This window comes from Salvelinus fontinalis, chromosome 30 (assembly GCF_029448725.1).
Source record: "Salvelinus fontinalis isolate EN_2023a chromosome 30, ASM2944872v1, whole genome shotgun sequence".
Classification (NCBI taxonomy): domain Eukaryota; kingdom Metazoa; phylum Chordata; class Actinopteri; order Salmoniformes; family Salmonidae; genus Salvelinus; species Salvelinus fontinalis.
In genome coordinates this window covers 27866499-27880785 of record NC_074694.1, presented here as the reverse complement: position 1 = coordinate 27880785, position 14287 = coordinate 27866499, and the positions used below count along the sequence as shown (strand labels likewise).

The window sequence follows — 14287 nt, the reverse complement described above, 5'->3', positions numbered from 1 at the left end:
CCCTTGTGCACTTGTGAGTTTCAGTCCTTTTTGTCCTTGACCACCTCAGTGTACTCGGTGGGTTCCTCTCCAGGTTTCAGAAGTTTGCCAACATAGTCATACTTTTCTGTGAAAGGGAGGAAGAAGAAGAAGAAGTTCCTGAGAGACATTAGCTAGACACATCACAACCTTTCAAGGACATTGTAAATCATTGAGTGGAGAATAGCCTTTGCTTAAAAAGACTCCCTCGTGTGTGGGTTTGAATTCACAGCACTACTCAATGTAATGACAGTCTGGGTTGAACTGAAAGTGTTAATTTGATGCAACATACGGTTTACACCATTATGTTTATAGTATGGTGCCATATTGAATATGCTGTATTCAAGAAGATGAATGAATGTGCAAGTAGAGATACTGGGGTGCAAAGGAGCAAAATAAATAACAGTATGGGGATGAGGTAGTTGGATGGGCTGTGTACAGGTGCAGTGATCTGTGAGCTGCTCTGACAGCTGGTGCTTAAAGTTAGTGAGGGAGATATGAGTCTTTAGCTTCAGTGATTTTTGCAGTTCGTTCCAGTCATTGGCAGCAGAACTGGAAGGAAAGGCAGCCAAAGGAAGTGTTGGCTTTGGGGGTGACCAGTGAAATTTACCTGTTGGAGCGTGTGCTACAGGTGGGTGCTGCTATGGTGACCAGTGAGCTGAGATAAGGTGGGGCTTTACCTAGCAAAGACTTGACCTAGATGACCTGGAGCCAGTGGGTTTGGCGACGAATATGAAGCGGGGGCCAGCCAACGAGAGCATACAGGTTGCAGTGGTGGGTAGTATATGGGGCTTTGGTGACAAAACAGATGGCACTGTGATAGACTGCATCCATCCATGTATTCACCCCCTTTGCTATGAAGCCACTAAATAAGATCTGGTCCAACCAATTATCTTCAGAAGTCACATAATTAGTTAAATAAATTCCACCTGTGTGCAATCTCATGATCTCAGTATATATACACACACCTGTTCTGAAAGTGTTCAAAGCATGCCATTCCATAAACAACAGAGTAGGGCTGGCTAATAAGTTCTTGATTTTGGGGTTATGCTCAAGTTAAACAATTTGGCTCATCTATACTTCCATATTTTCAAGTCCTATTCTTGAAAATCAAGGGCTATAACATTTATTGGAATGAGCGATGGGTTAGAAGAAGCCTACATAACCAACCCATAAAGTAAAATGTAACATCCATATGGCCAGCTATATAAACTTTAACATTGATTTATCCTGCAGTAGATGTGGTTCAATTGGTAACATCCATTTTTGTCTTATTCTAATGCCTCTTAAGGGGAAAGTAATCTAAAAGTAACTGAATTAATCAGATTACTTAGTTTAGTTCATCCAAAAGTTGTGTTACCGATTACAATTTTGGACAGATAACTAGTAACCGTAACAGATTACATTTAGAAAGTAACCTACCCAACCCTGCCTAGACGTACATATTACCTCAACTACCTTGTACCCCTGAACATTGACTTGGTACTGACTCCTTGTATATAGCCTCATTATTGTCATTTTAATGTGTTACTATTTCCGATAAATTTTTGATCTTATTTCCTTAGTTGTTTTACTCTGCATTGTTGGGTAAGGACTCCTAAGTAAGCATTTCACAGTGAAGTCTACACCTGTTGTATTCGGCACATGTAACAAAATGTGATCATAAAATCAGGATTGCAAAGTCTCAAATGTAGGATAATACTAATACAGTCATAGTTGTTACATACCAGGCCTGTCATCCTCATCCAAAAGATTCAGAGACCTCGTTGGCATAGCTGAACAGAAGGCTGGCTTCCTTCGTGTCTTATGTATCGCAAACATAATCACATTAATTACAGTATTAGGTACTGTATTAAATGAATAATGTGAACATTAAAATATGCTCTTAGAAAAACAATTGTCTACAGTTTCTCAATGCAGAAAAGGCACATGTGTTGTAAACAGATATGATCAATCCAGATAAAGTGATATCCTTACCCGGGTTGACAGTGATTATGGCTTTAGAATTGACTGTAGCTGTCATGCAGTTCCGGAAGCTGTCTAAACCAATCCTGGCTGTAACGGCTTGTGCTCTCCTCATCCTCGGATGAGGTGAGGAGAGAAGGATCTTCAGACCAAAACGCAGCTTGTGGGAAATAAGCCATCTTTATTATAAACACGATGGCAACACGAAACGAAACAAAACACTTTCAAACTACAAAACAAGAAAACGACGTTGACGAAACCTGAACATAAACTTAAATAACTAAACATAAACTTACGTACAGGAAACAGACAACATCGAAACGAAACGAAACAAACAAACGCTACAGTCCAGTGTGGTACGAACATACATACTGACACAGGAGACAATCACCCACAAACAAAACAGTGAGAATGCCCTACCTAAATATGACTCTTGATTAGAGGAAAACGCAAACCACCTGCCTCTAATCAAGAGCCATACCAGGCAAACCAAAACCAACATAGAAACAGAAAACATAGAATGCCCACCCAACCTCACGTCCTGACCAACTAACACACATAACTACTAACATAAATAGGTCAGGAACGTGACAGTACCCCCCCCCACAAGGTGCGAACTCCGGACGCACCAGCACAAGGACTAGGGGAGGGTCTGGGTGGGCATCTAACCACGGTGGTGGCTCAGGCTCCGGGCGCGGTTCCCACCCCACCATAATCCATCCTAGCTTCCTCCCTCCAAAAATGTCCACCCTCTTTTCTCCCCCACAAAATCCTCTTAATAACATACCCAATAAGGACAACACCGGGACAGAGAGATAAATCAATACAGAGGGATAGATAAGAATATAGAGGTAGATAAAGATAGAGAGGGAGATCAGGATAGAGGGGCAACTCCGGACTGAAAGGCAGCTCCGGACAGAGAGACAGCTCTGGACTGATGGGCAGTTCTGGGTATCTAGCCTTTTTAGGCTGAAGGGCAGCTCATGGCTGACTGACGACTCTCGACGCTCATGGCTGGCTGACGGCTCTCGACGCTCATGGCAGGCTGACGGCTCTCGACGCTCATGGCAGGCTGACGGCTCTCGACGCTCATGGCAGGCTGACGGCTCTCGACGCTCATGGCAGGCTGACGGCTCTCGACGCTCATGGCAGGCTGACGGCTCTCGACGCTCATGGCGCTCTGACGGCTCTGGCTGCTCATGGCTCTCTGACGGCTCTGGCTGCTCATGGCTCTCTGACGGCTCTGGCTGCTCATGGCTCGCTGGCGGCTCTGGCAGATCCTGTCTGGTTGGCGGCTCTGGCAGATCCTGTCTGGTTGGCGGCTCTGGCAGATCCTGTCTGGTTGGCGGCTCTGGCAGATCCTGTCTGGTTGGCGGCTCTGGCAGATCCTGTCTGGTTGGCGGCTCTGGCAGATCCTGTCTGGTTGGCGGCTCTGGCAGATCCTGTCTGGTTGGCGGCTCTGGCAGATCCTGTCTGGTTGGCGGCTCTGGCAGATCCTGTCTGGCTGACGGCTCTGGCAGATCCTGTCTGGCTGACGGCTCGAGCGGCTCCTGTCTGGCTGACGGCTCGAGCGGCTCCTGTCTGGCGGATGGCTCTGTAGGCTCATGGCAGACGGGCGGCTTTGCAGGCTCATGGCAGACGGGCGGCTTTGCAGGCTCATGGCAGACGGATGGCTCAGACGGCGCTGGGGAGACGGATGACTCAGATGGCGCTGGGGAGACGGATGGCTCAGATGGCGCTGGGGAGACGGATGGCTCAGATGGCGCTGGGGAGACGGATGGCTCTGGCCGGATACGGTGCACTGTAGGCCTGGTGCGTGGTGCCGGAACTGGAGGCACCGTGCTAATGACAAGCACCTTCCTACTAGTGCGGGGAGCAGGGACAGGGCACACTGTACTCTCAAAGCCTACTCTATCCCTGATGCGAGGTACCGGCACTGGTGACGCCGGGCTGAGGACAAGCACATCAGGATTAGTAGGGGGAGAAGATACAGTTTGTACAGGGCTCTGGAGACGCACTGGTAGCTTAGTGCGTGGGGCCGGAACTGGAGGCACCGGCCTAGATACACGCACTACAGGGAGAGTGCGTGGAGGAGGAACAGGGCTCAGGATACGCACTGGTAGCCTAGTGCGTAGTGTAGACACTGTAGGTATTAGGCTGGGGCGGGGAGGTGGTGCCGGAAATACCGGACCGTGGAGAGTACTGGCACTCTTGAGCATTGAGCCTGCCCAACCTTACCTGGTTGAATGCTCCCGGTTGCCCGACCAGTGCGGGGAGGTGGAATAACCCGCACCGGCCTATGTAGGCGAACCGGGGAAACCATGCGTAAGGCAGGTGCCATGTATGCCGGCCCGAGGAGACGCACTGGAGACCAGACGCGTTGAGCCGGCCTCATGACACCTGGCTCAATACTCAATCTAGCCCTACCAGTGCGGGGAGGTGGAATAACCCGCACTGGGCTATGCACTCGTACAGGAGACACCGTGCGCTCTACTGCGTAACACGGCGCCTGCCCGTACTCCCGCTCTCCACGGTAAGCCTGGGAAGTGGGCGCAGGTCTCCTACCTGCCCTTGGCCCACTACCTCTAACCCCCCCCCCCAAGAAATTTTTGGGAATTACTTACGGGCTTTTTCGGCTTCCGTGCCAGACGCGTTCCCTCATAGCTCCGGTTCCTCTCCCCGGTAGCCTCTGCTCTCCTCAGTGCCTCCACCTGTTCCCATGGGAGGCGATCCCTCCCAGCCAGGATCTCCTCCCAAGTGTAGCAACCCTTTCCGTCCAAAACATCATCCCATGTCCATTGCTCCTTTCTCTCCTGTCCCTTACTCCGTTTAATTTTCCCTTGCCGCTTGGTCTTAGCGTGGTGGGTGATTCTGTAACGGCTTGTGCTCTCCTCATCCTCGGATGAGGTGAGGAGAGAAGAATCTTCAGACCAAAACGCAGCTTGTGGGAAATAAGCCATCTTTATTATAAACACGATGGCAACACGAAACGAAACAAAACACTTTCAAACTACAAAACAAGAAAACGACGTTGACGAAACCTGAACATAAACTTAAATAACTAAACATAAACTTACGTACAGGAAACAGACAACATCGAAACGAAACAAACAAACAAACAAACAAACAAACAAACAAACAAACGCTTCAGTCCAGTGTGGTACGAACATACATACTGACACAGGAGACAATCACCCACAAACAAACAGTGAGAATGCCCTACCTAAATATGACTCTTGATTAGAGGAAAACGCAAACCACCTGCCTCTAATCAAGAGCCATACCAGGCAAACCAAAACCAACATAGAAACAGAAAACATAGAATGCCCACCCAACCTCACGTCCTGACCAACTAACACACATAACAACTAACATAAATAGGTCAGGAACGTGACACTGGCATCCGAGATAAAGAGCACTTGAAGTACAGAGAAAAGTCTTATTCAGTCGAAAACATTTTAAATAAACACAAAAACTCACATTTCCATTTAACAAGTAACAGAGAATAAGTGCCCACTGTATACCAACCTGTTTCTGTTGGTATTAGTCTAAACTAGCTGAATCACCTCTCTGTCCCAGCTGTGTGATACAGAGGTTGTTATGGTTACTCATGGGAGAGGATGGGGATATTGAAGAAGGGGTACAGTGGTACATCTTAGTTCCTATCATACTAAGGGAAAGGATGTGACAGAATCATCAAAAGCTTAACTTCCAGACTCTGCCCTTTGTGTCCATCGGCTGGGGTGAAATACTTTGGCTCTGCAATCTAGAGGGCAGAAATAGTGGTTTGGAAATGATTTACAACACTTCTCTTTTTTTTGCTGAAAGCTTTTAGTGTTTCTAATACATATGGTACTTATACTGCTGGACATGTGATGACAGGGCCTAGTTTATGGCTCTTACACAACCCTACCAGATAGTACCATACTCAAGATCTACTTTATTCTATGCACGCTCAGATCTTACCGACTGAACAGCAGCAAGTATGTCAATGACATTCCCATCCAGGCTCTGTCCGTTGGCCACGATGTCTCCCAGAGAGTAGAAGTCCCTGGAGTTCTTCACAGGCAGGTGGAGCAGAGGCAGCAGCCTGTTTGTCATTTCTATGTCAGAGCATATTGATAGCTGGGAGTGAGCTTCACTTACCAGCAACCTGTAGAAGCTGAGACAGAGAAATTGGTTTTGTTACTTATATTACTGCAAGTATAGTAATGTTTAAAAAGAGAACTAACCACTTTACTACAGTACCTGGAAGTTGAGGGGCAGAATCTGTCCTCTTTCTCAGGATCTTTGGTAGCAACTAAAGGATTTTCTATAATAACTTAAGGGGGATAAAATACAGATCAATTATTGTAATTATAAATGTCTTAGAAATATCATAAAGACTGACACATTGTATTTGTACATTATCTATCTTCATAGCGATATAATTGAATTGAATGTATAATCTCACCACAGTCTCCTATGCTGAAAGTGTTAGACAGCCCATTGATGTATTCATCATTGCCCCACGAGGAGACATTAATGAAATAGTCTGGCGAGTCCTTGATTGTGAAGCCAAAAGTGAATCTGTCAAAACCAGTGGCGATTTAGCATGTAAGTCTTAGTGGGGGGAAAGTGGGATGCATCCCAGCAAATCCCCTACATAACACTAGACAATACATTAATTCTGCCCTAACAAGCAAAAAGGCAGTAACTGCTCATTTGGTCAAAAATTAGTTTTTGTCATTTTTTGCTACATTAAATACATGCTTAATCATGTTGACAAGTATCCTGCCTCTATTGTATTGTGTTCTGGAGAAAATGGTGGTCATGTTAGCAGTAACTGCATAAAGCTACTGTGAAACCAAGGTAAATAAAAGCCATTTTTCTCAGTTCCACACTATGAGCAGTTAATGAATTTTTGCTTGGTAGGACAGAATTGCACTATAACGGTGACAAACGGTGCCCACAAAATGTTAGGGCCTACATAAAGATGTCCCAACAGCAGTCCCAAAATCTTACCACTGCTACACCTGACTATCAGCAGAGTCTTGTCAGGTAGCGAAACAGTTCATTCAGCTTCATTTAATGCCTTTTAAGAAAACATAGCTGATATGGATGACTTGCTTATTAAAGAAATGTGGTTTCTAATGACAATTGAGATGTACAAACTATGGCATAAGGGGACAACAAGCTGATAAGAAGCAACCCGTATTTTTGATTAAGACATTAATGAGTGAGCTAGGACGGACGTAGTCAATATAACTATTTGTTTAGAACTTTTGAAATGTATAGCGTGTAACACCCTGATCTGTTTCCCCTGTGCTTGTCTCCACCCCCTCCAGGTGTCAACCATCTTCCCCATTAACCCCTGGGTATTTAAACCTGTGTTTCTGTGTTTCTGTCTGTCTGTCTGTGCCAGTTCGTCTTGTATGTTCCAAGTCAACCAGTGTGTTTTTCCCGTGCACCTGCCTTTTCTATTGTCATGATCGTCTTGACGTGGAAGAGAGGACCAAAACGCAGCGTGTGAAAAGTACATCTTTTAATAGATGACGAAGACGTAACACGAATACTTAATCAAAACAAAACAACCAACGACTGTGAAGCTACAAACGTTAGTGCATACACAAGCTACAAACATTAAACATAGACAATTACCCACAAACACCTAAAGCCTATGGCTGCCTTAAATATGGCTCCCAATCAGAGACAACAATAAACAGCTGTCTCTGATTGAGAACCAAACCAGGCAACCATAGACTTTCCTAAACACCTACACTGAACACAACCCCATACATTCTACAAATCCCCCTAAACAATACACACACCCTAAACTAGACAAAACACACAAACAACACCCATGTCACACCCTGACCTAACTAAACTAATAAAGAAAATCAATATAACAGAGGCCAGGGTGTGACAGTACCCCCCCCCCCCCCCCAACGGTGCGGACTCTGGCCGCAAAACCTGACACAGAAGGGGAGGGTCCGGGTGGGCCTTCCTATGGCGGCGGCTCGGGTGCGGGACGTGGACCCCCCTCCACCATAGTCCCTACCCGCTTTGGTGGCGCCTCTGGAACGGCGAGTCCCGGACTGAATACCATCCCAGAGGGCGCCACTGGACGGAGGGGCAGCTCCGGACTGAGGGGCAGCTCCGGACTGAGGGGCGGATCCGTACTGAGGGGCGGATCCTGGCTGGCTGGCTCTGGCGGATCCTGGCTGGCTGGCTCTGGCGGATCCTGGCTGGCTTGCGGATCCTGTCTGGCTGGCTCTGGCGGATCCTGGCTGGCTGGCGGCTCCTGGTTGGCTGGTGGCTCTGGCGGATCCTGGCTGGCTGGCGGCTCTGGCGGATCCTGGCTGGCTGGCGGCTCTGGCGGATCCTGGCTGGCTGGCGGCTCTGGCGGATCCTGGCTGGCTGGCGGCTCTGGCGGATCCTGGCTGGCTGGCGGCTCTAGCGATTCCTGGCTGGCTGGCGGCTCTGGCGGATCCTGGCTGGCTGGCGGCTCTGGCGGATCCTGGCTGGCTGGCGGCTCTGGCGGATCCTGGCTGGCTGGCGGCTCTGGCGGATCATGGCTGGCTGGCGGCTCTGGCGGATCATGGCTGGCTGACGGCTCTGGCTGGTCATGGCTGGCAGACGGCTCTGGCGGATCCTGGCTGGCTGGCGGCTCTGGCGGATCCTGGCTGGCTGGCGGCTCTGGCGGATCATGGCTGGCTGGCGGCTCTGGCGGATCATGGCTGGCTGACGGCTCTGGCTGGTCATGGCTGGCAGACGGCTCTGGCTGGTCATGGCTGGCTGACGGCTCTGGCTGGTCATGGCTGGCTGACGGCTCTGGCTGGTCATGGCTGGCTGACGGCTCTGGCTGGTCATGGCTGGCTGACGGCTCTGGCTGGTCATGGCTGGCTGACGGCTCTGGCTGGTCATGGCTGGCTGACGGGTATGGCTGGTCATGGCTGGCTGACGGCTCTGGCTGGTCATGGCTGGCTGGCGGCTCTGGCTGCTCATGGCTGGCTGGCGGCTCTGGCTGCTCATGGCTGGCTGGCGGCTCTGGCTGCTCATGGCTGGCTGGTGACTCTGGCTGCTCATGTCTGGCGGAAGGCTCTGGCTGCTCCTGTCTGGCGGAAGGCTCTAGCGGCTCCTGTCTGGCGGAAGGTTCTAGCGGCTCCTGTCTGGCGGAAGGCTCTAGCGGCTCCTGTCTGGCGGACGGCTCTAGCGGCTCCTGTCTGGCGGACGGCTCTGAAGGCTCAGGACAGACGGGCGGCTTTGAAGGCTCAGGACAGACGGGCGGCTTTGAAGGCTCAGGACAGACGGGCGGCTTTGAAGGCTCAGTACAGACGGGCGGCCTTGAAGGCTCAGGACTGACGGGCGGCTTTGGAGGCTCAGGACAGACGGGCGACTTTGAAGGCTCAGGACAGACGGGCAGTTCAGGCGGCGCTTGGCAGATGGACATCTCAGACGGCGTTGGGCAGACGGGCAGTTCAGGCGCCGCTGGGCAGACGGTAGACTCTGGCCGGCTGAGGCGCACTGTAGGCCTGGTGCATGGTGCCGGAACTGGTGGTACCGGGCTGGGGACACGCACCTGAAGGCTAGTGCGGGGAGAAGGAACAGGGCATACTGGACCCTGGAGACGCACATTAGGCTTAGTGAGTGGTGCCGGAACTGGTGGTACCGGGCTGGGGACACGCACCTGAAGGCTAGTGCGGGGAGCAGGAACAGGGCATACTGGACCCTTGAGACGCACATTAGGCCTAGTGCGTGGTGCCGGAACTGGTGGTACCGGGCTGGGGACATGCATCTCAGTGCTAGTGCGGGGAGGAGGAACAGGATGTACTGGACTCTGGAGACACACAGGAAGCTTGGTGCGTGGTGTTGGTGCTGGTGGTACTGGGCCGAGGACACGCACCTCAAGGCTAGTGCGGGGAGCAGGAACAGGACGCACAGGGCTCTGGAGACGCACAGGAGGCTTGGTGCGTGGTGCCGGAACTGGAGGACTGGTACGAGGGGCTGCCACATGAGAGCTAGTATGTGGAGCTGCTACAGGAGGTGCAGGTCTAGGAATGCTTACAGGAGGCCTGGTTTGTGGGACTGTCATTCCCAGACGGTTAGCACGCACCTCAGGACGAGCATGGAGAGCTGACTCAGGTAACATCACTTCCCGCACACGCTCTGTCAGGTGGATTTTGTGCCTCACGCACCAACACAGCAGCTCCCTCATTTCACTCTCCTCCAAACTCCCCAATAAATCCTTAACAGTCTCTGTATCATTCCCATTGCTCACCTCCAATATCAGCCTGACTGGCTCAGGTTCTTTCTTAGGGTCCTCACGGGTAGCACGGGAAGTTGACGCAGATCTCCTATCTGAACTCTCCACACTCCCCATGAGCCCCTCCCCAATAAATTTTTGGCGTTTCCTCGAGGGCTTCCTACCGTGCCTTCGTGCTCCTTTCTCCAACTCCATAATCCTGTAACCCTCCTCTCACTGCTCCAGCGAATCCCAGGCGGGCTCCGGCACTTTCTCTGGATCGCACGCCCACCTGTCTATCTCTTCCCAGGTTGTTCTCCACTCATCCTTTTCCCGGGTCCAATCCTCCACTAAACACTGTTCCATCCTTTCACGCTGCTTGGTCCTGGTTTGGTGGGTAATTCTGTCACGATCGTCTTGACGTGGAAGAGAGGACCAAAACGCAGCGTGTGAAAAGTACATCTTTTAATAGAGGACGAAGACGTAACACGAATACTTAATCAAAACAAAACAACCAACGACCGTGAAGCTACAAACGTTAGTGCATACACAAGCTACAAACGTTAAACATAGACAATTACCCACAAACACCTAAAGCCTATGGCTGCCTTAAATATGGCTCCCAATCAGAGACAACAATAAACAGCTGTCTCTGATTGAGAACCAAACCAGGCAACCATAGACTTTCCTAAACACCTACACTGAACACAACCCCATACATTCTACAAATCCCCCTAAACAATACACACACCCTAAACTAGACAAAACACACAAACAACACCCATGTCACACCCTGACCTAACTAAACTAATAAAGAAAATCAATATAACAGAGGCCAGGGTGTGACATCTATTATCTTTTGCAAGTCATCCCGGTTTTGACCCTTGCCTGTTTTTTTGGACTCTGTACCCGCCTGCCTGACCATTCTGCCTGCCCTGACCTCGAGCCTGCCTGCCACACTGTACCTCCTGTACTCTGAACCAGTTTTGACCTTTTGCCTGTCCACAACCATTCTCTTGCCTACTCCTTTTGGATTATTAATAAATATCAGACTCAAACCATCTGTCTCCTGTGTCTGCATCTTGGTCTTGCCTTGTGCCCTTATAAGCGACAGAATTCAGAACATGGGCCGTTCTTAGTGTTCTCCCTGTACACCAAGTCCAAACCAGATGATAAATAAATGGGGCATATACGCAGACAATGAAAGCTCTTACAATATTATATGATTACATTTCACTAAAACAGGCCATAGGCTACACGTGCACCCCCAAGTCAGAACAGTAGGCAAAATTAAGATGGTAAATATACCAAATTATTAGGGTGAGGCACATGGGCTACTAACATCTTACTACACAACATACACTTAGTACTACTTTCTTAGCTATAGTATACATTTCTCCCTGGCATATTACATAATTTATGCAGCAGCATACAATACATTTTTGGACTCACCTTGCTGTGCTGTGCTCACTTGAACAGGAAGGTGGCGCAGCGGTCCTGCATGGCCAAATTCTGTCATCAAAGTCTGGCATTCTCTGGATTTATGGTGCTTTCAAAACAACTGGGAACTGTGAAAAAAACAAGGTTGAATCATGATGACATCATTGATCTTCAGGTTGTAGCTCTAGAAAGAGGCCGGATGTACATTCTGAGTTGGATGACCGTTCAAAGCGTTTTTTCCCAGTCGTAGCTTGTTTATTCCCGACTTCCCAGTTGTCTTGAACTCACTGAAGTAAAGTTTTGAGTTTACAGTTGTTATGAGCGCAGCACAAATCATGCTTCATTGACAGCATGGCCAATGTTGAATGTTTATCATTTTAAACTTGGAAAAGAGCCCCTTAATCTCAGATTTGGGACCACACAGCCACTGTCACTGATTCCTTCCAAACCACTCACTGTTGAATTTGCGATTTCCAACTTGTTATGTAATGTTTATGTCCAATGGCTGGTGAGCGACAGATATGTTTTATTTGTAATTTCTCTTCATTATTTCTCTTCATATGACAAGGATTGAAAAGGATTTGCCAGTAGATTGTCGACTTGATTCATGATGATGACTGCTAGCTAAGATTTTGAAAGTATGATGTTGACATGATCAGTCTAATCAAAGCTACTGTACATATAATGTGATTTGATGTCATTTTATCTGTGGCCAATGATCTTGAGCCTTCTTGGATGGGCACTTCTAATGTAACTCTATGACAGCACCAAAGGGCTAGAATTTTTTAGGTCTACACTTAGACTTGGTGGTGACGTAGTGTCCCCATGAGTGACAGAACACGAAGCCAATCATGGCGCAAAGCTTCGTATTTTCTGCTGGCTTGCCCCACCACCACAGAAAGCACTGAGCTAGGCTAAAGCACCTGCATTTTTGAGCTGCCTTATTCAAGAAAACAAAAAAGAGACCATGTTTGTACGTGGCTTTATTAACTCAATTTAAAATATTTTTTACGTTGTTTGCAAATTGATATGTGACACGTATTAATGCCAAAATAACATGAAAAAAAGGCAAGCTCCCCCCCCAAAAAAAATATATATTTTTTTTAAATGCTAAAAATGTTGGGCTTTGCCTCACCTGCCATGAATGACGGGTCGCCACTGGTCAAAACCAATACCTGAAATTATGAGAAAGGAGAGAGTTCAGTTTAGAAACCTGCCAGAAGAGGATACTAGTGAGCAAGTAATAAACTTGAGCACAGTAGGCTACAGTGCAGGCATGCCTTGGAGAAAGTCTATGCTTGGGGAGAACAGACAAAGTCAAGAGGCCTCACTGTATTTGATACCAATCATGAATACTTGAAAATGTATATAGACTATTTGATCCCAGTATTCCCCAGTATTAAATTATGGGGTAAATATAATGAAATTGAATCCTCAACTTTTCCTGTCTGGATGGCTTTTGACATCAGTTTTTCCAATGATGACTCCAGCCACTCTCTGAAAAACACAATAGATATTTCAACATTTTGTAGGCTTCAAAATATTTAGCCAAATCAATACAACAGTCACGATTCAAAATTATTGATGTAGTCTTGACAGTTTATTTAACTTCAAGGTATTGATTTTTTTATGACAATGAGTCCACATAACTTAGGCTACTGTATCAATTGTATCATATCACATAATTTTTTTTATTTAACTAGGCAAGTCAGTTAAGAACAAATGATTATTTACAATGACGGCCTAGGAACAGTGGTTTAACTGCCTTGTTCAGGGGCAGAAAGACAGATTTTTACCTTGAGGATTTTTTTTTCAGCTTGGGGATTCAATCCAGCAACCTTTCGGTTACTGGCCCAACACTCTACCACTAGGCGACCTGTCACCCGAAATTATGTCTTGTGTTTTGATGTAAATCAGAAAGAGCAAAAAAGTACTGAGCTTGCCTGTTGTATGCCATTTATAAAAAATGTGTATCCTGTTCTAAGGTGGAGAAGCTGCTGAAATAAGATGAATAGAAAACACACCTGTCTGATATCCAACCTGTGTGAGTTAGTAAATAATTACTGGCAAATGTGACATTATTGGCCTAGCTAGCTAACTGCTCTGGCAACTGCTTCCTGCCAGATTACCTACCACGACTCACCTTTGCAGGCTAAATTTTCTTGAAGGTCAATGAACAAACTATGTCAAATAAACTCAGCAAAAAAGAAATGTCCTCTCACTGTCAACTGCGTTTATTTTCAGAAAACTTAACATGTGTAAATATTTGTATGAACGTAACAAGATTCTACAACTGAGACATAAACTGAACAAGTTCCACAGACATGTGACTAACATAAATGGAAAAATATGTCCCTGAACAAAAGGGGGGTCAAAATCAAAAGTAACAGTCAGTATCTGGTGTGGCCACCAGCTGCATTAAGTACTGCAGTGCATCTCCTCCTCATGGACTGCACCAGATTTGCCAGTTCTTGCTGTGATGTTACCCCACTCTTCCGCCAAGACACCTGCAAGTTCCCAGACATTTCTGGGGGGAATGGCCCTAGCCCTCACCCTCCAATCTAACAGGTCCCAGACGTGCTCAATGGGATTGAGATCCAGGCTCTTCGCTGGCAATGGCAGAACACTGACATTCCTGTC

At 47.9% G+C, this 14287-nt stretch overlaps 1 protein-coding gene across 1 annotated transcript; it reads right to left on the bottom strand.

The window, feature by feature from the left end:
* Positions 1–20: 20 nt before the first annotated feature.
* On the bottom strand, positions 21–13604 carry meiob (meiosis specific with OB-fold). The gene is given in 13 exon segments (XM_055889533.1): positions 21–106; positions 1746–1768; positions 1770–1821; positions 1996–2082; positions 5501–5563; positions 5651–5686; positions 5689–5749; positions 5950–6145; positions 6232–6304; positions 6437–6552; positions 12807–12822; positions 13087–13144; positions 13524–13604. Coding segments are annotated over 13 exon segments (948 nt in total).
* Between the last annotated feature and the right edge of the window lie 683 nt (positions 13605–14287).